This window comes from Lepidothrix coronata, unplaced genomic scaffold (assembly GCF_001604755.1).
Source record: "Lepidothrix coronata isolate B3197 unplaced genomic scaffold, Lepidothrix_coronata-1.0 Scaffold34, whole genome shotgun sequence".
Lineage (NCBI taxonomy): Eukaryota > Metazoa > Chordata > Aves > Passeriformes > Pipridae > Lepidothrix > Lepidothrix coronata.
Genome location: NW_016690214.1, coordinates 3,762,450 through 3,789,615, shown reverse-complemented (window position 1 = coordinate 3,789,615; position 27,166 = coordinate 3,762,450). Strand labels below are relative to the sequence as shown.

At 44.5% G+C, this 27,166-nt stretch overlaps 1 protein-coding gene across 3 annotated transcripts in view; it reads left to right on the top strand.

Annotated features, from left to right (window-relative positions):
- The window catches only part of RAB11FIP4 (RAB11 family interacting protein 4), a 113,253-nt gene that overhangs the window by 13,858 nt on the left and 72,229 nt on the right, over positions 1-27,166 (top strand). For all 3 annotated transcript variants that reach the window (XR_001874266.1, XM_017812111.1, XM_017812112.1), the window contains exon 2: positions 22,991-23,078. Coding sequence is in view for 2 of the 3 variants with exons in the window: in XM_017812111.1 (XP_017667600.1) it covers positions 22,991-23,078 (88 nt within the window). In the remaining variant the exon portion in view is untranslated. The remainder of the gene's footprint in view (positions 1-22,990; positions 23,079-27,166) is intronic.

The following is a 27,166-nucleotide window of genomic DNA, read 5'->3' as shown; positions in this document are numbered from 1 at the left end:
TCAGGAAGTCGTATATGATTTGGGGCATCCTTTTTAACAGGATTCTTTGGAAATTAATCTGAAAGCATGAGGGATGTAAAAACTGTCAGCTTTTTAAGGTTTTAACCATGCAGTAGAATTCTGCAGCAAAAGTACATTTCATTCTTAAATTCTACAAGCAGAGTAGAAATCTGTCATTTCCATTCACTGCTACAGGTTTTTTCAGTAAGGGGGTTAATTTATTGTTTGATTCTATTATCTGTAAGAGGAGCTAAGTGCTGAATTGGGGCTAAACTGTTCAGCATTCCTGCAAGGTGAGAGTTTGAATAGCAGAGCAGGGCTGGGGAGGAAATGAGTTTGCTGATCAAGATGTTCCAAAGTGTATCTTCAAGGCAGGTCTGAGTCAACACTTTGAGATAATGCTGTCAGACTGAATGATAACACAAAATATTCTGACAACCTACTTGGTCTGGAAACAAACACTGTCTGTTCCTTGGCAGGGATTTCGGATTGAACTGAGGGCTCTAGTTGCCAACAGCCCAGAGTTAGCCACTGTGACTCAAGCCATTGACTCCTCCTGTTTGGCGTAAAACATTCAAATATTAAAATTAATTCAAGTGAAAGACAGGAATCATCTTTTTATTTGGAAAACTAAAGTGCTTTGTAGCTTTATTAAGGATCTCTGAGCTCCACCTGAATCACAGGCAGCAGTAAGGAAGCTCACATACACATGCCATGAAATCAGATATGCAAGACAAGATTTTTGATGCAGGTACCCTCCATTTACACTTTGCAATTAGATCTGACCTTTTAAAATAACCCAGATGCAGAAAACGTGCTTGAACACATCACACCTGTGATGAGCTTCATATATACTTCAGGTTTCCTGAGAGCCCTGCTCTTGGCAGTGAAGAGCAATCAGGTGAGTCAAAATAACTGAGAAAAAGGAAATTATATGCAGGAAAATCTCTGCTGGCTCACCCAGCTATACAGATTTTGTATCCTACCTGGGTAGTAAAGTCTTGCTGTCTTTAGGGCAGAGTCCTGAGACACTGAGCAATCTTCCTGGTGTGTGTGCAGCTGTTCATACACAGAGTAAAAAAATATGCTAAACAGGTTGCTGATACTTTCCTTCATTTTTTGTTTCCTCTCCTGTCTGTTTTCTATTTCTGTGTCAGTCTCTTCTTTTTCTTTTGCTGCCTATAGCCCTGCTTTGAGGCCCATGGCAGGATTTGTGCTCTTTCCTGCAGGCACAGCAGCCTTTCCAGTGACTGTTGTCATACACCTTGCTGCCCTTAAATCTTCCCTAGCTAGTGTAGCTTCAGAACACTTAATGGAATTTCTGTCTTCTGTGGAATTTCGGATGGAGCTCACATGCTGGGGCTCCAAAGTATGAACAGCTTTGTTTCTCTGGACCTGAGAAAACACCTCCACCACCTAGACAGCATCCTTCAACTGGGGCCTGTCTGGGTGGTGGGTAATCTGTGCATTGGGAACAAAAGGCCACATGCAATTCCATGAAGCTGATTTACAGCGGGAAGATTAACAATAAAATAAACAGGTTCCTGTTCCCTGGCGAAGGTCTGTCACTGTGATGTGACAGTTTGTTGCAGTGATGCATCAAGTCAGCACAGCAGCATGTCATGGGAAAATGTTAGATCTGTATCTGGCAGGAAATTGGCCAAAGTACCTGTAACTCCCAGGACTCCTGCTGTCTTTAAATGGCTTTTTCTTATATCCATTTTCCCCATCCCATCTTCTTCCTAAATCAAAGATGGGGTGTTGTCAGAAGCTACATCCTGAAACGTGGCATCCTGTTCTGAAAGGACTGAGTGGACATTGCTGAAGTGAACATGAGTTGCTTTTCCATTTCACTCTTTGCCCTGAGTGTTCATGAACAGAGCTTGACCAACTGCCTGGAAACCAACCTGAGAAGTTAGAGAAAGATGGTGTGGTCATCTGCCACAGCCTTTGTGTGGCTTTAGGAGGGCTCCCTGTGTCCTCAGAGGATGCCAGAGCAGAGCATCACTTATTTGCTCCAAGTAAGAGGAGGGTAAGAGGATCAGCCATGTATTAGAAGAGCATCCCTTATTGAGGGCCATGGTGGTTAGAACAGAGCTGAAAATAGGTGCAGAGAAAATTAATAAGCCTCGGAATCATTGGGACAGAATAGAAGAGAACAAGGTACCTTTCCTGGTGCCTGTTCAGTGTGTTTAAATTGTACTTGGACTTTAAAATTATGAGACAGACTCAGCAAACAGTCAGACCTGACACTTTCAAATCAGCTAAAGGGCACTCAGCAGAAATGTTAATGGATGAGTTGAGGTGAACACAGAAGGGAGAAGGATGGAAATTGCCTCAAAGGCTATCAGCAGATTTCTCTGCAGCACTAAATGCAGAAGACTAATGAGCTGAACACTGTGACCACTGCAGCTATGGTACATGTCTTCCTGCAGTGTTCACTTTTTCCTACCAGTGACAGCTCTGATTTGTAACCTCTTCCAGCTGCTTAAACACAGATCTTCTTGTTCCTGATTTAATTTCTTGCTCAGGAAGAACAAAAACTTACCCCTAGCTCAAGTCTGCATTTTTACAGACAGGGTCTCTGTGGCAGTGAGGGAAGGGACAGGTCTGATTGTATGAAAGATTCACCGTTTTGCCTGAGCTGGGCTCAGCCAAACCTGGACCAAAATACCTGTGAGCTCTGAATTAAAACTTTTAAATGCAAACAGAATACTCATTTAAATCTTCTCCATCTCTGTCCTTGTGGTAAGATTGCAGTGATCTTTTCAAACAAAAGCAAAGATGTTTCATCTTAGACTGACTATCTTTGGTCTTTACTGCTGAAAATCCCAGAAGCCTCATATTCTGTTTTTCATTGGCATGAAAGAGATAACAAGAGGGAGAACCTGTCTGTCCTCTAGCACTCTGAAGAACACTGAAACATGAACAAAAGAAAACAGAGGCTTTAGTGACCTCTTGGAAAACCACCTGGAGAAAAATTAGGATTTCTCTTTGCATGTTAATATAGATGAGTGAGTTCTGTTTAGGATTTTTTATCCCCTTAGATTGAAGGACATTTCAAGGGTCTGACTCTGTGTTCCATTACTCTTGCATTGGTGTAATTGAGCGTTAATGAATTGCTGATTGATGGAATCAGAGCTGTAATGGTTCTGTTAGAGTAAAAGCAGCTGTACCAGTTTATGCTTAAAACTCAGGAGCCCTATTCCCAAAGCAGTTATGTAACATTTATACAGAAGAAACAAGGAAGTGATTAATAAATGCTGTTTTAAACACTTACATGTCTCTTTATCTTTCTTCTTAGGGATGCAGGTATGAACAGCTGTTGTGGAAAAACTGCCCCATCTCTCTGCCTGGCCAGGAATTTCCCTCTTTTTGTACACAGGGGACAGAGAAAGGGGTGGATGGCAGCCCAGCTGAGAGCTGCTGTGCTGTGCTGGAGTCCTTAAGCATCTTTCTGCAGCCCCCCAGCCCTGCACAGGAGAAAGCAGTGTGTGTGTGTCAGAAATGCTTCAGAAACCTTCAGTAATCACTGTTGTTTTGGTCACATCCTGGGCTGCCTCCTCCCTAACTGGGGGTCCTGAGCTTTGCTTTGTTCACACTCCTGCTTTCCTGGCTATGTATGAAAACAGCAGCTCCAGGAACGTTTTCCCAGGTGTGCTCAGAGTGCTTCCTCCCATTCTTTGTGATCTCTACTAAACATGGAATTTGGGCTCCAGTGCCAGGGGTGGAAGGAGGATGAACTGCCGTTCTAGCATCACTTCTGGGAGAGGTTTTCCGTGCATATTGCAGCTCCCTGGCTCTTCACAGACATCTAGACCCAATAATCATAACATGTTTCTCGGCACTGCAGTGGGGAGTGGGAGCACTGGTGGGATCAGCTCTGCTGGTGGGTGAGCAGAGCAGAGGGACAGGGACAGAGGTGTGCTCTGCCCTTGCTTCCCCAATATTCAGATTGCATCAGCTGTTCTGTGCTTTAGAAATATACACCACTTTTAAAGCTCTATTTGGCATTTTTTTTCCACTTCTAAGAGTAAATATTTTACGTTAGTTGCAGGATTTTGGTGTCACTGATCCCTGTTTGTGCTCGCCTTCAGCAGCTCATGCTTAAAGTCTTTTCCCTCATTCCAAATCTTCATTGGTGAGTTATTTGCACAGGATTTGCTGCTGTCTCTTTTCTGCTGTTGGAATTTGAGCTTGCTGGCTGTATACTCTGTGCTGGGTGGTGATTTCTTTGGCATATTTCCTTTCTCCTTTTGGCAGGTCCTGAAATTATTCCATTCTCTTTATGACGTGAAGTAAAAAATGCTAAGCAAAATTTTCTGTGGCTTTCACTTTTATTTAATTAGTGCTTTATCTTGACACTGTCTAGTGTGTAAATCTTGTCCTCTTGAAGACCAGGAGCAGGTGATGTGTGGTAACTCTGTCACTGGCTGTAGATACCTCTCTGCTCAGCACTTGGTATGTGACACAAGTTTATTTCTGAGGTGGGGAAGTGGAACCAGCATTACCAGTACCTGGTGAATTGTTCTGTTCAATAGTCATGCAGAATGTGATGTTTTATTGCTGCCACCTGACCCTCTGGATATTCCATTCTCCTTGGTTTCTTACACTTCACCCTTCATTACATGCCCTAAACAGTCCATGAGTTTGCAATATGCTGTGCCTCTGCTTCCCTGTCTCAATTCCAAAAGCTGTACAGGGCAGACTCCCCATCAGTGCTGAGCCCACATGCAGGGCTTGCGCTGGGCAGTCCAGGTGCTGGCTGTGGATGTTGGTCTGATGTCTTGGACAAGTATGGGGCATTAATCTGCCATGCAGTGGGATACTCTGGAGAGCCACTGTGGAGCACTCAGTGGCCTCTAAGCCCACAGGGACTTTTCAGGAGCCTGTGAAATGGCAGCACTGACAGATCAGCTGTAGGGGCAGTATGGTGTTTGCTACATCATATAAGTCAAATTATGTTCATTGTGTGCCATGGTGAGGTGGGATTGAACCAAATTATGTAATGCCAGCGTTTCTGACTGTATGATTTGAAGTTTCTGTGTGTGCTTGAACGTGTTTTCTTGTGAGTAGAGGACTGCAGAGACCTGTGAGTCCCGGTGGGGCATCCACACACTGGATATGGGGAGAAGCACAGCTCAGTTTACCCTGCACAGTGTGCCTCAGCTGAGGTTCAGGTGTGTGTAAATGCCATCCACAGAGCAGGACACAGAGCTGCAGCACTAACCAGAGCCTAAGGCTGTAGGATAACAACTGATTTTCCTTCCAAATCAGTGACAGTAACGCTGAAGGACTGAGATTAGGTAAAAACAGTTGGAGCTGTTCCCAGGTTTGAACTGAGAGCACAGTTTTGTCATGTGTTTGTTGGGAGAAAGAAAAGCCTCCAAACCCTCTCACTCATTCAGTGCCCTTGCTAGAGAAGAACAAGTTAATTGTACATCTGACACAGCAGGAGCCTTTCTGGATGTCTTTCAGATGAGTTGACAACTGATAATTATATGAGAGCTACAGGCTGTCCATACTTTATTACTCCAGCATAGCTCTGAATGCTTTCACTAGGGGAAAAACAACACAAGGAGCATGAAAAAATCTTTAATTACAGGGAAGGAAGTAAAATTTGTTGTTCTTGTTGTTGTTGCTTGCTGTCATCCTGTCTGGTCAATGTTAAATCTACATCTGGTATAATTGCACGGTGTTGGGAGTGTTGCTGTTGTGTTTCAGGGTGGCTGGAGAAGATCTGCACATCAAGCCAGACTTCTCTCTGTGGTTTTAGCTCCATCAGGATTCACTCAGTTAGCAAGGGCAGAATTTGGGATGCAGCACACCTTGTGCCAGCTTGGGTGGTATCTTGTGCCTGATCTCCTGCTCTCTCCGTATCTGCCCATCTCTCAGCAGTGACTTGAAGTCAATGTTAATGGTAGAACACAAGGCACTGGAAAATGTCAGATGAAATCTGGGTGCTGTGTCTGCTTGCAGATTCTTCCCAGGTGTTGTGATTTAGCTCTGTGATTCCATATGGACTGTGCTGTGTGTGTGGTGGGAACATTAATCTCCACAGACCAATTACATTGCTTTCATCATTGTCCCTAGGACTTTACAGGAAGCCTTTTTCACTTGTGCAGCACCAGTTGTGCAAGAATTGGAATATGCTGTAGTCAAAGTGAGAATGGGATTGGGAACTGGGGAAGAACAGTATTTTTCCCAGCATGCCATGAAGCTTGTGACCCAGACTCAGGTTGGAGCCCTGGAATAGCAGTCCAGGAGGAGAGGAAAGCTTGCACACAAGAATATATTTGATTGGGGTTTTTTTAAATCCAGTTTTACAGCTCATATAAGAGACCTCTAGCTAAACAGGCTGGGGACTAGATTGCTGTGACTGAATTAGCAGCTATGTATATTTGACTTAGCATCAGGGTGATGTCCTACATCAGTTCTCTGACAGCTTGATTTTGTCTTGTGTCAGAGCTCTCTTTTGTGACAGTTTCTGGCCTGTCCTCAGATTGAAAAAATCCCTTCTTGCATGTCTTATATATGTATTTAGGCCATGTTAAGTTTCCATAAATGGTCTGCCACCAAGACATTAGGGAGTGCAGGGTTTCTAATAGAGCAGGACTGGAACCAAGTGTTCCTTGGGCACTGTGACCTGCTGCCTGATCCACGGCCAGGCCAAAGAACCATTTTCTTCCTCGTGCTTCTCTCCCTTTCCCTGCAGTGGTTATTTTTAGAATCTCTCCACCTCTGCATGTCAGTTGTGTTGCAGAAGATGAGAGTAAAGGCCAAATAGGTTCAAACCAGCCAAGCTCAGTGTTTCTAATGGTTTTTATATAACCCTTCATGAGGCATTTGTTCCTTTTCACATGCCCATGGTATATGTCAGCTACCCACTGTGGTATTGTTGCAGTGCCTGAAGTGGAATAACATTTTATTTTTCAGTAATGAGATTCCTTCACACAGGACTTATTTTAAGAATAGATCTAGGGATAGAGAAGCATTTGCTTGACCTCTGAGAGTTCTTGGAGTGCTGTAATTGCCCCAAGTACTTACTGTAATATATACACAGTTATGTATGCTCACAGATTTGGGTTCACTGCTGTGGTGTCTGAGTGTCTCAGTTGGTGTGTGCTTATTATCACTGTTCTGGGGGTTTGGGGAGTGGACATGCAATGAAACTAATGACCTGTCCATGATGAGAACACCAAGTTTGTGGCAGAGTCATCATTTAACACTGGTCTGCTCAAAGCTGAGCTGCTCTTTCAAGAACTGAGACACATTTTGTATGGAAGGAGATGCTGGGGTGAGTGTGTGTGTCTGTGTGCCATCCAGACCATTTCAGCACAGAATTAGCCTTACTAATTACTTGCCCTCCTTCCTTAATTGAGTATTTACTTAACATTTGACCTTCTTGAATATATTCAAACAGTCTGAGTTGGCTTTCCTGAGGAGTTCAATCTTCAGCTCTTTATTCAGGCAGAATTCCCTTTATACCAGTTATGCTCACTCTGGAGCAGGGCCAGCAGCTCCTGCCCAGGCTAAACCATGGCCTTTCAGACAAGGCACAGACTTTTTCCATCCTTGCCATTAGAGGTTTTATAAGCACTTGGAGAGTTTTGCCTCAGTGAGGACAACAGCAGCATCCTGGAAAAAAAGAAGAAAAATTCTGTTTCTGTTAAAGGCAGAGGTTTGTTTTAAGTTCAGCAAGGACTAGAGAAAAACACATAAGGAGTTGTGTAGAAAAACTCTTATTCTCTGAAGGTATTTTTCCAGTGTCACAGGGTGCTTGGAGCACCCTGCTGAATGGGTGCAGAGTGAGCACAGATGAGATCTGACTGCATTTTGTGTCACTGTGTCTTTTAGAAAGAGAACTCCCTCTCCTCTTCCCACTTTTATTTCCCATCCCTTTGCTCTTAAAGCTTCAGAGTCTCACCCTCCCTCCAGGGGCAGCTTCCTGGCATTATGGACTTGAGTGATGTTTCTTGTCTCTTCTGTAAGAAGCTGTTGGTGTTAGAGTGGTTTTGAATGATAAAGGCAGACCCTGGGGCAGTAAATGCCTCAGCTGTGTTTGCAAACTTCCACAGATGAGCAGTCAGTGGATGCAGCTTAAAACTACCCTGAAAGGACAACAGGAAGGGAGAGTGATTTTTTGAGAATAGCATTGTATTATATTCTTCTTTGAGCAGATAATTTATTCAAGGAGTGACAGATTGTCTTGTCTGTCTGAGGCACTACCCTGCAACTTGGATTTAGCTGTGGTTGCCACAGGTTCCCTTTGCTGTCAATATGCAGGGTATCCAAGCATAAAATGAACCATCAGACCACGTCTCAGAGGTGCTGTCTTAGGTTTGAATGGCCAGGATGAGAAACTTTGAAAAGCTGTTGCCTGCATCTGATTCACAGGTGCTCTTAAGGCTTTAGTCTGCAAGGCTTTAATTCAGCACTCTGTATTAGCACTGAATTTATGTCTATATTGTATGCCCAGTAAGATATTACTAGCTCACAAAGCAAGTGTCTTCTGGAGCAAGTGTAGCCTTTCCTGTTGGACTTGGCCAAGTAATTGATCCTGGAATATGGGCACAGGAAAATGCTTGAAAACCAGATGAGAAAGGCTAGAGTTTAATCTGAAAGGTCAAGTATACAAGAATGCAAAATTTACTTAGAGATCCAGCGCAGGAAGGAAATGTCCAAGAAACAGAGTATCCCTTGTGCTAGGGAAAGTGCCAAGAGAAGCAACAGAAAATCATGAACAGAGAAGCAATTTTTCAGGAGTCTGACACTTGCAGTTTGCAGCTTCTTCCTGATACACTTCAGGCAGGGCTCCTTAGAGCTGCTGACCTCTGTCAGACCCCTTGGTAAGTCTCACTTCTGCTGAGTGCTGCTGCTTGAGAGGAGTTTGACCAAGGGTGGAAAGGACCTGCTGTTAATTGACTTATCCTGGTTCCCAGTTCTTCACCCTGAGCAGGAGGTGTTTGTGTCCATGGGAAGGCTCCTGTTCACTTCTCTGTGCAGGGTCCTGTGCAGGGTGACACCTGTGTCACTGTGCAGCTGGCCTGGCTGTTTCCTCCCAGGCTGTCCCTGCAGTGTGCCCTGTCTGTGTGATGCCCTCAGCAGGGCACTCAAGGCTTGGTGGGGATCTCTTGACCCAAAGGAGGTTTGCCCACCTTCCTCTGGTGCTGACACTGAAGGCACTGGTGACCTGGGCAGCACTTGCTTTGTTCCCAACCCATGTCGACCTCCCCAGTGAGCTTTTGGGTTTGTGCAGCTTCAGGCTGAGGTTGTTGGTGGAAGCCTGTCAGTAAAACTGCAGCTTCCCTGAGCTCAGCACTTGCCATTCATCTTCCCCAGTCCTTTGTTCACCTACATTCCATAAGATTGACAGTAACAAGGACACAAACATTACCTCCTAATATTTCTTCCCTTTTTATGAATGTTACCTGCTGTTTCTTTGGCACAGAGACTGAGCTCTGGCTGTTGGTGCTGCCATTCCAAGGTGCACCATTCAGTGGGTACTATGCTCTTCGATTCTTCTTTTGTTTAATTATTGTTATTTCTTCATTTTTATCCCAGCCTTTATAAGGCCTTGCCATCATTATCTGCAAGTGCAGCAGTAATTCAGTTATTGCAGCTTTCTGTAATTCTCACCAGTGCAGCAGTGTAAATAAACAGGGAGCAGTGAGACACATGATGGGAGCCAGAAGCAATTTAGCCACAAGAGTTTATCATCAAGATCCAAAGCACCCTGGAGCAGGGAAATTGCCTCCTTTGCCAGCTCATGGCTCTGACTGTTGGCCAGATAGATGGTGCCCTTTTTTTTTTTTTCACTGAGAAAATACTCCTTTTTGTCTAGCCTTGGTGCTTCCCCTGACCTCATTGCTGGCTGCAAACTACATGAAAGAGCTGTGCTGATGCTGTTCAAAGAGATGTGGAGCCTCCCTGTATGCAGGGAGGGTTCAGCAGGAGACCAGGGATATCTGCACAGAGTTGTATTGGACAGGCTCTGGTTTGGTTGCTCTGTTTTGAGAGGCATTTGCAAGGCTTTCCTGTGGTCCCTTTCCAGAGATAATTCCTATTATAGTGAAGAGAAAAAACATTTGTAAACTCTGGGAAAGAAGTAGTGTGTCCTGTTCTATGGCTTCTCATCCCATCTAAGTCTGCAAAGCAGTGGAGGTGATGAATTCCTGTTTCCTGAGATGTGTGGAAAGATACCCTTCACATGCAGCTTCAGAACAACAGTCTGGACCAGCATTTCTGAACTCTGGGATGACAGACAGTCCAAACCCAAGAGTGCCCTGGGCAGAAACACACAGCTGCTGAGACCAGCAGGGATGAAGGTTCAAATCAGGTTCCTATTTGTAATTCTCAACACTTCATACCTGTACTCGCCCTGCCTAATGAGGCTTTGACAGACCTGGCTATAAAGAGGTTTGTTCTGGACCAGTGAAGGTGGGGTATGTCCTGTGGTATAGGGAGTCCTGACTGCTGGATGATACCTGGAGGATGGTGGGCTAATGGAAAGTGGCATCCATCTGGAGAAGGTCAAAGTCCTGGTATGAGACAAGTCTGATTTAAGTCCCACATCATAATGATGCCTTCCAGCATCTCTCAAATAAGGGGACAAGTGTTTGCCAAGGTTTAGAAATTTATTGCAAAAGTACTTTTCAGAGTCAAAAAGCTCCCTGTGGTTTTGGTGATTTATAGATTTTATGGCCATTAAGTTCTCCTAGCATGACTTTCATTGTGTAATACAGTACAAGTGGTTCCTGCATCACATTCTTCTGGCTTTGTTCAAGGTCAGGTTCAGTATGATGCTCAGGGAGTTGTTTCCCCCTCCTGTCTACTTCCCTCCCCTTGTTAACCCTGTCCTGTGAGCATTTAGTGATGTGATGGTTCTATGGCTGCCTCACCACCTTTGTATCCTCCTTGCTGTTTCCCTGCCTGGGCAGCACTTGGTCATTTAATATAAATGCATCCATCTTTATTTATGAGAAACGTGAGCTCACACCTAGAAAAAGCAGCAAAACTGAGCTGTTGTCAGGTGCAGTGGTTCTCTGTGACTCAGTTTAGACGTTTGTACTTGAGTGGCAATCGCTTTGTTCTAGATCACCTTCATCCAGACTGCTCCCAGAGCACCACAAAGTGTCTCCAGGACCACTTCCACCTTTCCCACGTTTGGCAGGCCATGCAGCTCCAGCCCACCACAGACCTGCAGAGAGCTGAGGGGAGACACGGTGCAGTCTGTCCAGCATGTTGTGTTTGTCTCTGGTGCCTCCAAGAGCCAGCACTGGCGGGGTGCCCATCTCTGTAAGAGCTGTACAAGAGGTTGTTACTCCTAATCTTACGGGAAGTGCATGGATCCCATCCAAACCAGCACCATTAAGAGATATGGGAGCTCCTGGCTCTTCAGCAGGTCACTCTAGGATGAAGTTTGCAGTGGGGTAGAAGTGCCTCCCTGCTCTTACTGAGGCACCAACGCTGTGTTTTGGCCCCAGCTCATTTTTCCTTCAGCATTTCCCCTCATACACTGACAAAGCTGCAGCCCCGAGGTTGATCACCTCCTGCAGTCAGACTCTTCAGAGAGGGATTTTAAGAAAATATGTACAAAAAGGCACCCAGTCCCTGAACATGTTAGGCAGACTTAGCCCATCAGCCCTCTCTGTGGGGAGCCCTCCATGCTCACACAGTGCAGACAAACATGTGAAAATGTCTATGTTTAACTTAGGATGGTTACAAACCACAAAACTGCTCCACTCCATGCCCAGTACGGATTTGTTTATTGACCTGGTCCAGTGAAAGGTGTTCCAGAAGGTTCCTTTGGTTCTTTCAGGCTCTCAGCACCCCACCTCATGTTTCATACACAGTCTTTGCTTTGCTGAGCCTTATCACTGAAAGGTGAATTGCAGCCTTGTTGCTGTACCAGGTATCTCCTGAGCACCTGCAGATAAAGCACATCAGAGACTGGCAATGCACAACCTTTGCTTTCCTGGCCCTGGTACACATCCAGGAACTAGTGAATTGGCTTCTCACACCCAGCACTGCAGTGAAATGCAGCTGGGTGAGGGCCTTGCAGTATAAATCTATTGTGATTTCTGCATTCTCTCACCTCTTGGTCCTAACTCCTACAAGGCATCTTTATGTTGGAGGAAAATAGATGCAAGCACGGTTTTGGCAGGTTGAGAGAAGGCAGCAGCAGCAGAAGCTCTGGGTATTTGAGAGAAACTGCACTGTGGAAGGTCTGGCAAATACACAATAATCAGTTTTTAGCCATTAGGGATTTCACAGGGGATCAATAAATTTGTCAAGAGTGTTTAAAGTGGTAACTGTGAAGCAAAGAAGAGTCTGTGAACTGAAAGGCCAAGATGGGAGTGTGAGTTCCTTCTCTGATTTTTAAAGGGGCTCAGCTACTTTAGAAATAATGTTTCACTGTATGTGTTATGCCTGGAATTGGGGTGAGGTACAGGGAAAAGGATAAACTAGTCCACTCACCTCTTGTGTAGGTGCTCCAAAGCAGAACTGCACATAGACTGACTGGCAGTAGGGGATGTTCTACACCAGAGATAATATTTTGAGATCCAGTGACCAATTCTTACCTTATTTCTGGGGTTTCTTTTAGGAGAACCTCTCCTGATTCCCTTGAACAGGACCTGTTCTGTTTTGACAGTGAAAGGGTTGGTTGGTTTTGCTTTCCAAGCAATTAATTTTCACTGTCTGTGGCCCTGTGGTGACATGTTGTCATAATAACTACAGGGGACTTCTATTAGCTGGAAAAATCAAAATGACTACGTTTTTGGTCAGGCTGTTTGGTTTGATTCTAATGTGGGGAAAAGTGATTCACATAGTGATACACAAAGCATCAACAGATATCAAAAATAAATCAGCATAAACCACAGAGAGATGATAAATATACACAAGTTGACAGAAAAGGCGAGCTACAGTCCTACTAAAAGGCACTGAAAAAGGCAGCAGTAGAAATGAGCTAGATCAAAACAGTAACTTCTTAAAAAGGCTTTAGGAGGGAACACTCACACAACAGGAGCAGCCTTGTGGACTTCTGTGCCACACATACAGGCATGAACAGTCACACTCCCACATACAGCTGGACAGAAATGCCTCTCTGGTGACTATTATCTTGATTAACAGCTGGACTGGGAGCAGTGACCTGCTTACCTGAGCCTGTGAGAGGTGATTTTGCAGCTGATGGAAGTCATCACATCATTACCCAAATCTCTTTTCCAAAATCTGCCTTTCCTACTTAGTCCCTGGGCCCAGCACACCTTGCAGTCCATCTGTTTCTGGATAAAAAGAGAAGGTAAAATCACATGTCAGTAGAGAAAATTACCTTTGTGTACAGTGAGCTGAGAATAGTGGCTCCAGTCCCTCACTGAGATTCTTACAATGCCAACACTAATTGATAGCAGATGAATTGGGCACACTTTTTAAACACAAAAGTACAATCCCATTGTAGCTGTGCACCTTTATTTTGTTTCATTTTGTATTGGGCTTTGGATCTGTCTTCCATTCAGCCTTGTAACCATTAAGAAGTACTAATGTTGACCAGGCTAATAAGGATGCAGGCACAGTGCAGGCAGCCCTGTAACGGGGAGCACTCTTGTACAGCTTCTGAGGCTGTGAAGAACATTCATTTTCTGTGCACACGGGCTTTGTATTTCATCTGTCCCTTCCTACATAAAAATGCCAGCTAATTATCATTCCTTCTAAAGTCTTTCCCAGTGGAGATCAAAGAGCAATGTGGATTTCTACGTGTGGTTTTACACAGTGAAAATCTCCGCTGCGGTTTGAATGACACATTTCTCCAGGGGGATAATTGCTCATGACACAGGGAACGGGAGGTATGAGGGGGCTTCTGGGCTGCTGCATTGCCTGGAGCTGCCAGCTGAAGCAAGGCACAGGGGAATTACAAAAGATGAACACCGTGTGAGTGCTCTGGTCAGGAACAGCAAGGACTCCCTCCTTCCCTCAGCCCCTGGTAGCTCTTGGTCAGGGCTTCCTTGCTGCCCCCTCTTAGCATTAACAGTCCCAATTCATCCACTGCTGTCACATCCTTCTTATCTGAGCTTCCCTTGGCTTGACGTCAGAGGAGTCAGCTGCTGTTCAAACCTGTCAGCCTCATTCCAGACTTGGTAATTATCCCACCACAGTGAGTGGTACTTACTGCTCATTTCCTCCTCTGTTCTTTGGGGAAGGACGTTATCTCCCAGCCACACTTTTCTAAAGGTTAAGATCTTTCTCTTCAGCTAAAAGCAAGATTGTTCTTTTAATCATACCTTTCTGCCTGATGTTTGTCATCTTAACTAATGTGTGTCTCCCTGAGCTGGATTCATCCCATACTCATTCCTCCCAGGATTTGTGTCAAGGCATTAATTTGCCGTGAAATTTCTTTCATTCAGTTTAATTTCAGGACTGCTGCTCAGGCTTTTTCATTTGAGATCGGATCTCAAGACCTACATTTCACGCTCTGTATCTGTGAGAATGCCAAAAGCCACATTCCCTTTTAACAGCTGGGTTCAAAACTGCTTTCAGGAGACCAGGCTGAGAGAGCTGAGGATGCCCAAATCACGCTGCCCTGGGCAGGTCTCTGGCTGGCTCTCAGGCCACTAAATTGTTTTTGGATGTAGATGTTGTGTGCGAGACACAGCGCTGTGTGCTGGCTGCATATTGTTGGGTTGGTTTTATGCATTAAGGAGAGAATGTAACAATAAAGCACATAGTCAAGTGACTGTCTGAAGTGTAACACCTGCCTTGTATCTTTGAGGTTGGAAATCCAACCTGTTTGGATTTGCTGGCAAAGTTGGGTGATATGGTATCTGGTGAGTCTGCTGTTGCACTTAAAGGTGGTTTTGACCAGTGAATCAGAAATGAACAAGTGAAGTGCTGGCAGAAAATGCCTTGTTGTGGTTTTGTGTCAGCCCTGCAGTCTGCAGGCACTGCCTGGATTTCAGCACAAGCCTGGACCACGCTTGTAGCAGTGGCACTGGCTTTAGGCTCTGGTTTGGTGAATTTCCTGCAGGTTCCATTTGGCTCGGGGCACTGTGATTTCCCTGGTATATCCTTGGACATCCCCTGATGTCTGAGCTGCACGCTGTGACCTACCTACCACTCATGGTTCACAGTTGCTCTGTTCTCCCCACCCTCTTCATCTCCTTCCTGCTGGTCTTTGGAATTTTGCTTGTTCTTTGCATATGATAACACCTCAATTAAAATGTGACTGCAGATGTGTCAGCAGGGAAGATGACAAGAAAGTGTTTTCTGGCACCATGTGCCCCACCTCTCTCCCCAGTTTTACTTCAAAAAAAGATAATTATTCCAAGAGTAGATCCCATCTGGCTGATGTCTCACAACTGAAAGCCATGAAAAACATCATTCTGTGTCCCTTTATGCTTTGATGAGAACAATCACACACACCACAAACTGCAGAGAGGAAGAATATTTTCACTGGAAAGGAATCCTTGCTGCAGCACTTGTAGATAAGCCTGATGTTATCCAAACATTTTCCTCCTTGTTTAAAGGCAAACTGGCTGCACCCACATGACCACTTGCCTCATGTGCCTCTTGAGATCTGGCTATTTTGTGTTACATTTGACTTATGCTAATGGAGATGATGATGGGCTGTGCCTCATTTTGCTTGTCACAGTTTTTCCTAACAGCCTTGTTTTCCTGGAAGCCTTGGTTGCAGTTCTGGGAGCTGTGGAGGAGAAGGTGTTAATGCAGCCCTGCTTATTTTAGCAAGTGGGTAAATCAGTGGGTTTAGGAAAACAGTTCAACGTGTTAACCCTTTGTTTCCAGAGCGACACAAAAAAAATCACTGTAGAGTGAACAGATGGCCTGGCATATTTTTAGCCTTGCTCTCTGTTCCCATGGTATTCCAGACTGTGTGGGATTCCCCATAGACTGTTGTAAGATTGGTGGGCCCAGCCAAATGTCTTGTTTTGCAACACAGCATCAGAGGGAAGGAGGGAAACGGAATCCTGTTCAAATCAGCTCTGTTCAAGTAGCTAATTGAAAGGCTCTCACATAATCATAGATGATGGGGGAGACTGTAGAGAGATCCTGGTCTTGTGATTGTGGTGCTTGCTCATTGTCAGCTGCTATATTAAGTCAGGAAGGACAAAATAAATGTGAAATGCTGTTCTAATAGTATTGCCTGTATAAACAATTGATGCATCCAAAGGTTTAGATGGCAGAGGAAAAACTCACCAGGATTTTGGTGGTCTCTGGCTTGCAGATAGGATGGGGAAAAGTAGTTTCTGAGGCTGTGAGCTGTGTGCTCTGAGGAAGTTCTGAATACATAATTCCAGGCAATGATCCTTTCTTGAGTGAGGTCAGATTCAGAGCTGTTCACAGGCACTCTCTATAAGAGTTTACTGGTGATTCTCTGTGGTCATAAACCATTTTGTTCTGTAAGCAGAGGGGTATAACCAGTGAGGTATATGGTGTGAGAGAAGGGGTTCCTCAGGTGTAATGACTTTTGGATCTCAGCTGTGGTTAGAAATTCTAACTGTAAGATATGTAATATGGCAAGAATTGTATTTGTGGTTATCTCAAATTAGGTTTGTGTCATCGTGTGTATTAAACACTGCAAGTTATTTCTCAACAGGGAACAGAAATCATAGCATCAATTTTCCTAGCAATGCCTGGATTTCTGTTTTGCACAAACATTCATTGAAGTTCATGGAGTATTATGTTCTCCTAATAGCTCATTTAGCATATTAGAATGTTTTAAACAAATTCATCCCTCATGTGTTCTCTCTGTGCAGTACCATGAGGCTCAGTCTTTTTCCAGAAGATAATAAAATGATGATGAAATGGGTCTGCCCAGTGGGGCAAGTTTCACTGCAGCACAGCACAGGTTACTAATACACCATTCCTGATCCAACAGTTCAGCTGCACTCACCATCTGTTGCCCACCTGAGCCCAGGTGATGCTTACACAGAGCATTAATAACACATGAACAGCAGAAGCTTTCCTTTTTCCTCTGAATGCCCTCAGCCACCTGCAAAGCCTCTGGAACCACCTCTTTCCTTCTGTGCCTTTGTAATTCACTGATACACTTCACACACTCCTCAAAACGCCACATTGTGGATGTTTTCTCCATCTGGGTATCTGGTGGATATTTTTCTCCTGCTGGACCAAGGCCCCAAGGACACAGTTCATATTTGGAAGATGATGCAATTCCATGTGTTGATGCTAAACCCAGGAGAGACAGTGAATGGGCCCCCTTGAATTTGATGGGATTTTTGTTATTGCGGCCATTAGTAAATGATGAATTTGACAGATTTGGGAATTTGCTCAAAGTCAAGGCCAAGATTATTCAGCAAATTTGCTGATGTCATTTAGGATACAGCCCCAAAATCTGCCCTCTGGCTGGTGAATTGGGTGTGCACAGTTAAAGCAGAAAGCGAAGCAGTCGTTTCTGTTTACAGAAAGCTTACAGAGAAGCCAACTTTCAGGCTTGAAGGCTGCAGATAAAGGGGCAATGACTGATGCTTCAAATCAAAATTCAAAGCCATTGTTTCCAGCAATGATGTATGTCCCTGCATGCTTTGGGATCAGACAGCAGCTGATGGAAATTCATGACGCCGTTTGCCGGGGTGTGAATTATTCACGTACACAGTCTGCCAGATCCCAGTGGCAAGGGCAGGCAGTTTGTTGGACTCCTGATCCCTAAATGCTGCTCTTCCACTCCTTACACATGTGACTGGGAACACGGTCCTTTGTGTGCTTGAGGGTCAGGTTCAGGGAGAGCATCAGGTTATTTAGTGTGATGTCCTGAAATGGTGACAGCACAGCTTTTAACCCACTTACCCTGGGCTGGTAAATCTTCCAGGTGTATCTCACTGTCTTCTCAAAAAGCCTCAGATGAGGAACTCCATTTCCTTTTTATAGTCCCAGACCCCTCCTGTTTTATGGTTCTGATGGGTAAACAATCACGCTGATATAAAAATTGTGCTTTGCTTTTAATTGTAATTTGTTCAGTTTCATTTTGCAGATAATGATTCTTTATGGCTTTCCTCTGCTAGACTAGAGAGTCTTTTAGAACCTGCAATTCCCTGCTTTCAGAAGTCTTTATACCTAGTAACAAATCACCACTTGGTTTCCCTTTTGCCATATTAAACAGAAAAAACTCTCTTTGTTTGGTTGCATAAGGTGTTTCCACAGCATGTGAATTGTATGTCAGTTCTCTGTGACCTGTCTGGGTTTTCAGCATCTCTTATGACAGTGGGTACCACAGCTGTGGGAGTGTTAGTTTCTCCACTGCAACGTAAAATAATTTCCCTCATCTTGCACTGCTTCCCTGAAATGCCAGAATATCACAAAGAAGTCTTGTTCTTTTCCCCTCCCTCTGTAAATCCCAGCTCATCAAAAGATAGCTCTTGTGTCTGAAGAGCTCCAGCATCCAGGACCACATCGATGCTTAGGACACTCAGGGATGTTTAAAGAGCCAGGGGTGGCTCTTGGCACACGTGGTGGCTGCACTGCCTGGCCCTGCTCAGCTGGAACAGATCCTGCCTCTGCATTTTTGTTCCATGAAGATATAAAATGACACCCCTTCCTCAGATTTCTGTTAAAATCAGAGCAAGTGCAATTCCTGCTCCCTGTATAAATCATGTGGGAAGCTCACTTAATTCCACCCTGCAGCATTTACATGTTTAATCTCCTTTTCCTGTTTTTTGAGGTTTCTCACCAATGCTCCTGCCTCAGGAGATCCTGCCCAAATGTCGCTGCCGCAGCACAGCCTGACCTTTCCTGCAAGTGCTTGTCTTGCCATTGTCACAGCTCCCAGGTGCTCCCTGCTTGCACTTCAGGGTGAGACGTGCTCACAGGCTCCTGCAGCATGAAGGCAGACTGCTGAGACGAGGTGTTTATTTCAAATGGCATTTTCTGGCTGTGACTTGGATCCTGCTGCAGGATTTCAGTGGATAGAGTCAGCGTGGGGTCCCTCTGAACTCAGTTACATGTAAATCTTACAGATTTCTGTGTGTTAACAAAATCTCTTCTGTGCTGGTCGGTTTTGGAAGCAAATTAAGTGAGGTCAGTAGAGGTCTGAGTTTCTTCTTGCCTGGAAATGGAAGCAGGATTTAGTTCCAGTCAGAAAATCTTTGCTGGAAGAAGTGCCTGGCTGCTTTGTCAGCATCAGTACGAGAGCTGGCCAGGAGTCCTGGGAGGGTTCCTTGGCCATTCAATACCTGTATTGAACTCCCTTGCAGGAAGAGATCAGTTCCAGTAAATCTCTTCTGAGGTCTGTCACTGACTTCTCCTCTCTCCCCTTCCTCCACTCCCTCTGCTACAAACATCCCTTCTGTTCTTCTCTTTAAAGTGTTCCCAGCTTCCTTTGATGTGTCAGAAGGCAGCACGGGGCAAACACCCCTTCCCAGGGCAGTCAGGATAGCTGGGAAACCCAGCAGAGATGAGGAAAATGCTTTGGCTGAAGTGAGCTGTTATTACAATGGAGAAACATGTTTGCATTGAAAGGATAATCACCATTCATCCAGGCAAGTTAAACAATACAGACAGAGGTTTGGTTTTCTCCAATTGTTTCCCAAAGCAAAAATGATTTATGTCTTCTCTCTGAGACTATTGGATGTCTGCTGAGGGGTTCATTAGAGAGACCTTCGCAGCTGCCAAAAGAACCAGCTGGATTATTGAGCCTGCAGCTCATTTTTTCTGTCCTTGTCTGCTTCCTACAATGCAGAAGTAGTTTGCAATCCAGACCTTGTTTGTGGTGTGTGAACCACATGGTGGGGGACTGCTCTGTGCAGTGTCTGTCCCCAGCCCAAACCACTACCTCTAGCTCATCCTGATGGCTTATGATGTTAAGCTCTGGAGCACATGGTATGTTCCCTGTGCTGCCTGTAGATACCACAAGAATCACACAGTCATTTCAGCTCTGGATTTTGGCAGCAGTTGGTTTTGCAGTCCTGTGTCCCCTGCAATGACATCAGCAGTTTATTTGGCCACAGATTGAAACTTGAGATTAATTTTAAGTAACGCCTTCAGTCTGGAATTAACTAGGAGGAGCTTCTTGCCTTGTCCCAGAAAGCTGCTGGTAAAAAGGCATGATCAAGTGCACTGCAGGCTCAAAACTCAGATATGCAGGGATTTATACATGTGTGTATATTAATGCACAAACTCTCTGCAAGTATCCATCCAAATGTAGGCCCAGTTGATCAAAATCTTATAGCCCCTGACCTGTGCTGGGAGCTGTGGTGATCAGGCCTGGCTGAAGATCTGAGCACTGCTGGCATTAATTCCATCAGCCTGTTCTGTAAATTCTTCTTCATCTCCAGCACTGAGTTATTTGCATTATAAAATCTAATTGAAAACCTGCAAATTAGATTTAAGGGAAACTGGAGACTGAAGCACTTTGCTCAGGTGATAATTTCATTTACTGTTAAGACATTGCTTAGACCTAAACGTGAACGTGTTCTCTGTTCCTCCATAATACACACCCCCAGGCATATAACATCTTATTTAATTTGGTTTTAAAAGTGTAATTGTATATATCTGAGCAACAAGGTAGACTAACATCATTGGATCAACTTTGAGAAATAAACTTAATGTGCCAGATTCACTGGGAACACCCAGTGACACTACTGTGTTATAGCACAATATGAAATAGTGTAGAGGCTTCCCAGCTGGCTGCAGGAATCTGTACATTAAAACCTATGACACAATTTGTTGCCTCTTAGCAAAAGACCTACAGGAAATAAAAATCTCTAAAGCAACCCTGCAAGCATCTGAAATGGTATTTACTGACATTACAGTGAGGGGAGCTTGCCATGTGTCAGAGAGTTAGAGGCTGACCCTGTAACCCAGAAGGCTGGTGTCTGATGAGATGCTGTTGCTGGATCCGTGAGGGGACAGATGCTCAGCTGGTGGCCACACCAGGGTCTTCATCAAAGCCTGAGTTACACCAGGTGACACATCTGCCACGTATTTAAGCTGCCACAGCGATCAGGAAGATTTTCAGCTGCAAAATCATGCTGCTCCCAGCCTCAGCAGCCTGCTTGATCCTGCTGCTTTGAATGCACCCCCAAATTGCCTGCCACTGCTTCATCCTTCTACAGCATCAATGTTGTTGGTGTAGATGAGCAGGGATAACACTGACCCGGCTTTTCCATGTCAAGTGTGTCTCCACTGGTTTCAGTCAGGATTTCCAGCCAGCCTGGGGTGCATTAACCACACATTGCAGTTTCTGGTGAAGTGGCTGTGTTTTGGGAAAAGAGACATGTCTTCTCCTGCTATAAATTAATGAGGTTACAGTAATTTCTTGTGATACCAGGGATAGGAATTTGGTCGTGAGTCACACAAGAACATCTGGGCTCTGCTGCCTGGCTGGCAGGGCTGCAGTTCTTGGAGTCTTCTGCAATATGCAAGTTTTAAGAAGATTTCTAACTTGTCCTAGGCTCTGAGCTCATCACGTAGCTCCTTATTTGCCCTGCCTACATGAGCTGATTTTTTTATTTTCCCTAAGAAAAGGAGAGGCAAAAGGATTCATTGTAAAGGATCAGATCGTGCCTTTCTCATTCAACAGAGAATTTTGCATATGAGTAAAAACTTTGTCATTTTCTCATCTAGATTTGCTTGTTCTAAATGAGCCCTTTGGCTTATCATGGCATTTACTGGCACAGAGGGAATTTATAAGCAGAGAGAATCTGAGGGAAGAAGTGTCATGCGCACACATTAGTGCATTATCTGCAGGGCTTTGAGAAACTGCTGGGTTTTAGAGCATGTGGGGGAAAAAAAAAAACACCACACCAGAAAACTGAGAAACTGGGTCATCTGGATTCGTTTGCTGCATCTTTCCAGCTGGGCTTTTGTTGCTGCTCAGGCTGACATATCTGAGCTCACATGGATTGTGCTGCACCAGGATTGTACAGGGTCCTGCGTGCCTGCTCTTGCTGCTTCCTGCACTCATCCTGTTCCTTCTCCTGGGGGTCTGCAGGGCCCAGACCAAAGTCAGGGTTGTGCTGCAGCTGGTTGTGAGCTCTCAGAGCAGCCAGAGGGTCCCTGCTGGGTACTACAGGCAAAGCCACAGGCACACGAGGGGACTGGGTTATCACAGAGAGAAAGCCAGCTGGGGGGTCAGCACTGCCCCACCTCCCTGCACTGTTTTGCCTCTCACTTCTTCTTTTTCAGCTGCTTGTTTGCCCATTCCTTTTTTTCCAGACAGCACAGCACACAACAGCCTCTCCAGTCTAGGCTGCTTTTCTCCCTCTATCCCAAAACCCTCTTGAAAAGTCTTCCAGACAGACCTTTGCTGGGGCAAATGCCACTTTTGCGGCTGCATTTAAGTTCAGTATAATCTCATTTTATGGTGAGTAGTGATCAGAAAGGATAAACTGTGAAGCTGAGATTGTAAGCAATAAGTACATTGCTTATTTGCATAGTGTACTGAACACAACCCTTCTCTGTCTCATCACATGAATATATTTTTGGACTGCTAATTTTCCTATACAAAAATTGTATTCTCTGCTGCGTCAAGGAAGTTTTGTTTTATCCCAAATGCCCAATGAGTTTTCTCTCCTGTAATCTGGATTTTTCAGGGGATGAGACTGCTATGGGTTGTGCACATTTTTGTCTGTCCTTTCTCCCTCCCCAAGAACTTCTGATAAGAGGGATGGGAGTCACTGAGGTTTTAACTTCTTAGGAGCTCCATGCACAGCAAGAGCTTGCAGAGAAGGAGATTCTGTTGGCACCCTGCTTTGAGATGAGAGGGTAGGTCACAGATTCACCACTTATTAAGCTCTTGAGATCCACATAGGAGAGTACTGAGTCCCAGCTGAAGAAGGTTTGGTCAGAACTCACCTTACCCAAACAAAGACATTATTTCTCCTTGCTGAACAATTTGTTGGCTTATTCAAGTGAAAATTACTGATATTCTCCCAGTTGTGGTCTTCTGTAAAAGACACAGATTCTATCTGAGCAACAGATGATATACCAAGCTCAACACATATTTTCTGATCTTTTCTTCTAGGTGGAAAAACTGGCAAAGTACTTGGACCCAAATGATTTGGGAAGAATCAATTTTAAGGACTTCTGTCACGGAGTTTTTGCTATCAAAGGTATGTGCATATTTCTTAAAAATAATCCCCTTCAGTTCCACTAATGTTTCTGTGGTTGCAGAAAATGTAATGATCAAAGACATCCTCTCTTTTGACTGTGGTTATTTGTAGTGACAGTAGAGCAGCTCTGGGAACAGAGCCAGGATATTTTTCCTTTTTTTGTGTCTCATGTATTAATGGTGAGCAGTGCTGGAGTTCCTGCATCCACTGGTGCTTGTGCATTGGTTTACTGTTAATTTTTGTAAAAATAAATGTGTTGTGGTTTCAAGACAAGTACAGCAGAAGAAAGAGTACCTTTGTGGTTGGCAGGCAGTGCCCAGGTCTGATACTTCCAGGTTCTGCTGTTATTTACCTCAGGAAGTTAGAGACCCCTCGGGCTTTAGTTTCTCTTCCAGGAAATGTAAGACTATTATACTCTTCTTAAGGTGTCTATAGTTAATTAATGTTTTCAGAGTACTTGTGGTCATATATTGTGGAATGAAAAGGGTTAATTACAGGTTGGCCATGCAAACCCTGAGGATAGAGACCATGTGGACCAAATCACCACCTTTGCAAGTAGACACAGTCCTGGACAGAAGACACAGACATTGCTGTGCTTTATAGCTTGGCCAAAGGGCAGCAAAGAAACCAGTGAAGAGGCACTTTGGCTGCTGATTAGTTTTCTAACTTCCCATAGCGAAATAATCCACCCTGTCCTCTTCCAGGCACACGGGATGTCCTTTGTAAAGTGCTGGAGTGCTGTCACAGCCCAGAGGCTGCACTTCAGGGACAGGGTGAATGTCACAGTGATCGTGGTGTGATTCTGGGAGAGGCCTCTGGAGAGTCTGCTATGATGAGATTATTATGAAGCCATAACGATGCAAGACCATAACACCACAGCAATTTTAATTAAAGTTTATGGCAGCCAAAGACAGTGTGTAATTACGTAAAATTACAGTGGGAAGCTGCTCTCGTCCATGTTCTTGCAGACACCATCCAAGGTGACACTGATGTGTTTGAAGAGAAGGCAAGAGAAAGCCCAGAAGGAAAGTTAATACCTTAGTGCATAGACACTAAAATCTGTGCTGGAGGTTTTCCTTGAGCAGGAAATGCTGTGGCAAACTGAGTTCTAGGTTAAGGAAGACACAGGCTCTGTAAATCATCTGGTAGTCGTCTGTAATTCACAGTCTAAAGACATGCACAAATGCACAAAATATGATCAGGAAGGGATAGAAGTGACCCAGAACATCTGTTCTGTAATAACTGTGCCCTTGTCCATGGTGGGCAGTTCCCTCAGTGATGGAGTGGGCAGCTGTGTTTCCTTTACTGGGAGGGACAGTGTGTCATATTGGCAGGTACCAGAGAGTGATGGTGCCCTGGGAGTTTTCATCCTTGCTCATCTTGTGGGAACTGATTCCTGTATTCATATCCTAAGGTCTAGTCCTGCAAAGACTGAACCAAACTCTCTGGAGTACCTTGTACTCCAAGTTTATGAATAGCCTAAAGCTCTTACACTGAGCAAATTATCAGTATGGTCCAGATAATTTGTGTGATGGTTATTGGGGTGGGGGGAGTGTGTGTGAACAGATGCAGAGAAACCACCCAGTCCTGCAGCACCACCCAGAGCTCCCTTTGCACATCATTAACGTTTCAACACTCACCCAGTGTCAGTGATAAGTGAGTATCATCACAGCAGCAGCTCTATCTCTTTCTGATAAGACACTGTGCTCCGTGTTTTCACAGCATCTCTTTAGAACAGCTGGTTCTATTGCTCACCTCACAGCATGGAAATTTTATTGGTCTTTGGCTACCAGCCATATTTTCCTTAAAAATGAAATTGCTCATGTTAAAGTTCAGGAAGGGTACGTCAGCCTTTCAGAATGGAAAGCTTCCACTGTTGTTACCTCTCATTTTGCAGTGCAGCCACATCTCAGGGGTAGCATCAGGCTTGTTATCAAACAAAAGCAATTTGTCTTGGCAGCAACAGATTATAAATATGATTCTTTGACATCTCAGCCTATTACAATGGCTTGGGGCAATCAGATTAATAGACCAAAATGAGATGCTACTGTAAATCCAGTGGGTTTTTCAGTAATGGAGTATGAAGCTGTGCTATTCTTAGCACTGGAAGCCAAATATTGAAATTCAAGTTCTGCTATCCTAATGCCTTGCTGTATTTCTTATTTATGAGACTTCAAATTAATTTGTCTCATAGATGCTTTCCTTTATAGTGTGCTGAAGAAATTGTTTGCTGGCCAGAGGTGATACAGTGTCAAGGTTTTTGTGGTAGTTTGGTGCCTTGAATTTATTTAAATTGTGAGGGTTTAGGCATCTAGAACAAAAGATTCAGATCAGAGTTGACCTCTGATGATGTTGGTTTGAGCATTTCATATCCAGGGATGGATCTGAGCAAAAAGCTAAATGTTGGAACCTGAAAAAATCCCAAAGATCAGAGTGTTTAATGCCTGCTCTGTAACTGGTTGGTAGCAGCTCCTCCTGCAAGGAGAAACTCCCAGGCCTGGATCTAAAACCTGCAGCTTGGCCTCTCTCCTCCACAAACCAGAGCATTGTTCACTCTTGCATGGTGCAAACAAAAAGTGTTGTGTTCCTCTGCAAGTGGACATCAAGCCTTGCCCCCTCCTTAGTACTTCAGGGCTGGGTAAACCTCATGACATAGGAGTAGTGCACCTTCATAGCAGCTGATGGGACCATCAGGTGTAAAAGAGAGTTAATTTTCTTCAGCTGCTGAGTAGCAGGAACTATGGGGAAGGATGGGCTGAGAAGTCTCACTTGTGGTAGGGACCCTTGGAAGTGATGGAGAGGACTTTTTCAAGTGGAGGTAAATATGCTGGAGAGGAGAAGTGTGTTGGAGGAGTTCATTCCCACTGTGTCTCTGGGGGTGGAATACTGGACAGGCATGGTGCTTGCTATTTATGGAAAGCTTTGCTTCTTTTTGCTGGTCTTTTGTGGATTAAAGGACTTTGCCTCAGCATCTGTGCTGAGCCCCTGCTGTCTAGGCTGCTTTCCCCGAGCAATTAGGCTCTGCCAGAGCCAGGGACAGACTTGCCATCAAATTTAAAGCTTTGCAGCAATTTCATTGGAATGCCAGAATATGAAGGGTTTACTCCTGCTGAAGCTGCCCTCTTTATCTGCTCACTGCAGGGCTTTATTTCTAATAACTGTGTCTGTCTGGAGAGCAATTGCCATGAAATAACACCTGTAACCTCTTACCAGTGTGTGTCAAATCCAGGATGGCCTAAGGAGTGGGTCTGCTCACAGACACCAGAGCAGCCAGAACATCACTCAGAGGCTGAGTTCCCATTAATTCCAGCAGGGTCAGCATGGGATCCATTCCTGTTTGCTCAGCAGAGCCAATGGCTGGTTTTGCTGTGCTGAATTTATTGTCCTGATCCAGTAAATATTTTCTGCCACTTGTAATACTTAAAGCCTTGAGTGGAGCTGTTAATTCTAAAGTGCTGTGTGGGCTGTTGGGTCTGCACTCAAACGTTTGCAGGACCAGGCTCTTGCTATGATTTCTGTTGTCTTTCCAATAGTCTCTTTGCTTTGATATTCAGCTTAAAAACACCCAGACCTTGACAAATAAAGGGGGAGCTCCCCCTGCTGCCCTTGGTGTTGCAGCTCACAGAGATGAGAGGGTATGGAACAAGCACAAACTAAACCAGAATTAAAATTTAAAGGTAGATGTATTGTGACTCTATAGTTTATTTTAACCATGAAAACAGCACTGACTGTGTAGCAATTGGGGGGTCGTGGTTTTTGTAACAGGAGAGACTGAGCCATGGTAGCACAGAGCACTTCTGCAATAATGAGTTGTGCTTTAGCACAATCTCTGGTTTTTCAGATGAAACCGTACAGCCTGTTTTTCTCCTGGAGCAAGAGAGTCTTTCCTTCATCTTGTAGAAGTTTTAATGGCATTTAAGTTTTGCTCTGTCACGGTATTTGAAAATGGAGAGTTGTAGGAGCTCCTTCATATTCATGAACGGGGGGAAGAAGCACAGCTGTGAATTTATACACTTCCCCACCTGCAGCAATAGCAACCCTTGAATCTTCAAAATAGTAACACAGACCATTATGTGCCTGCAAAAATC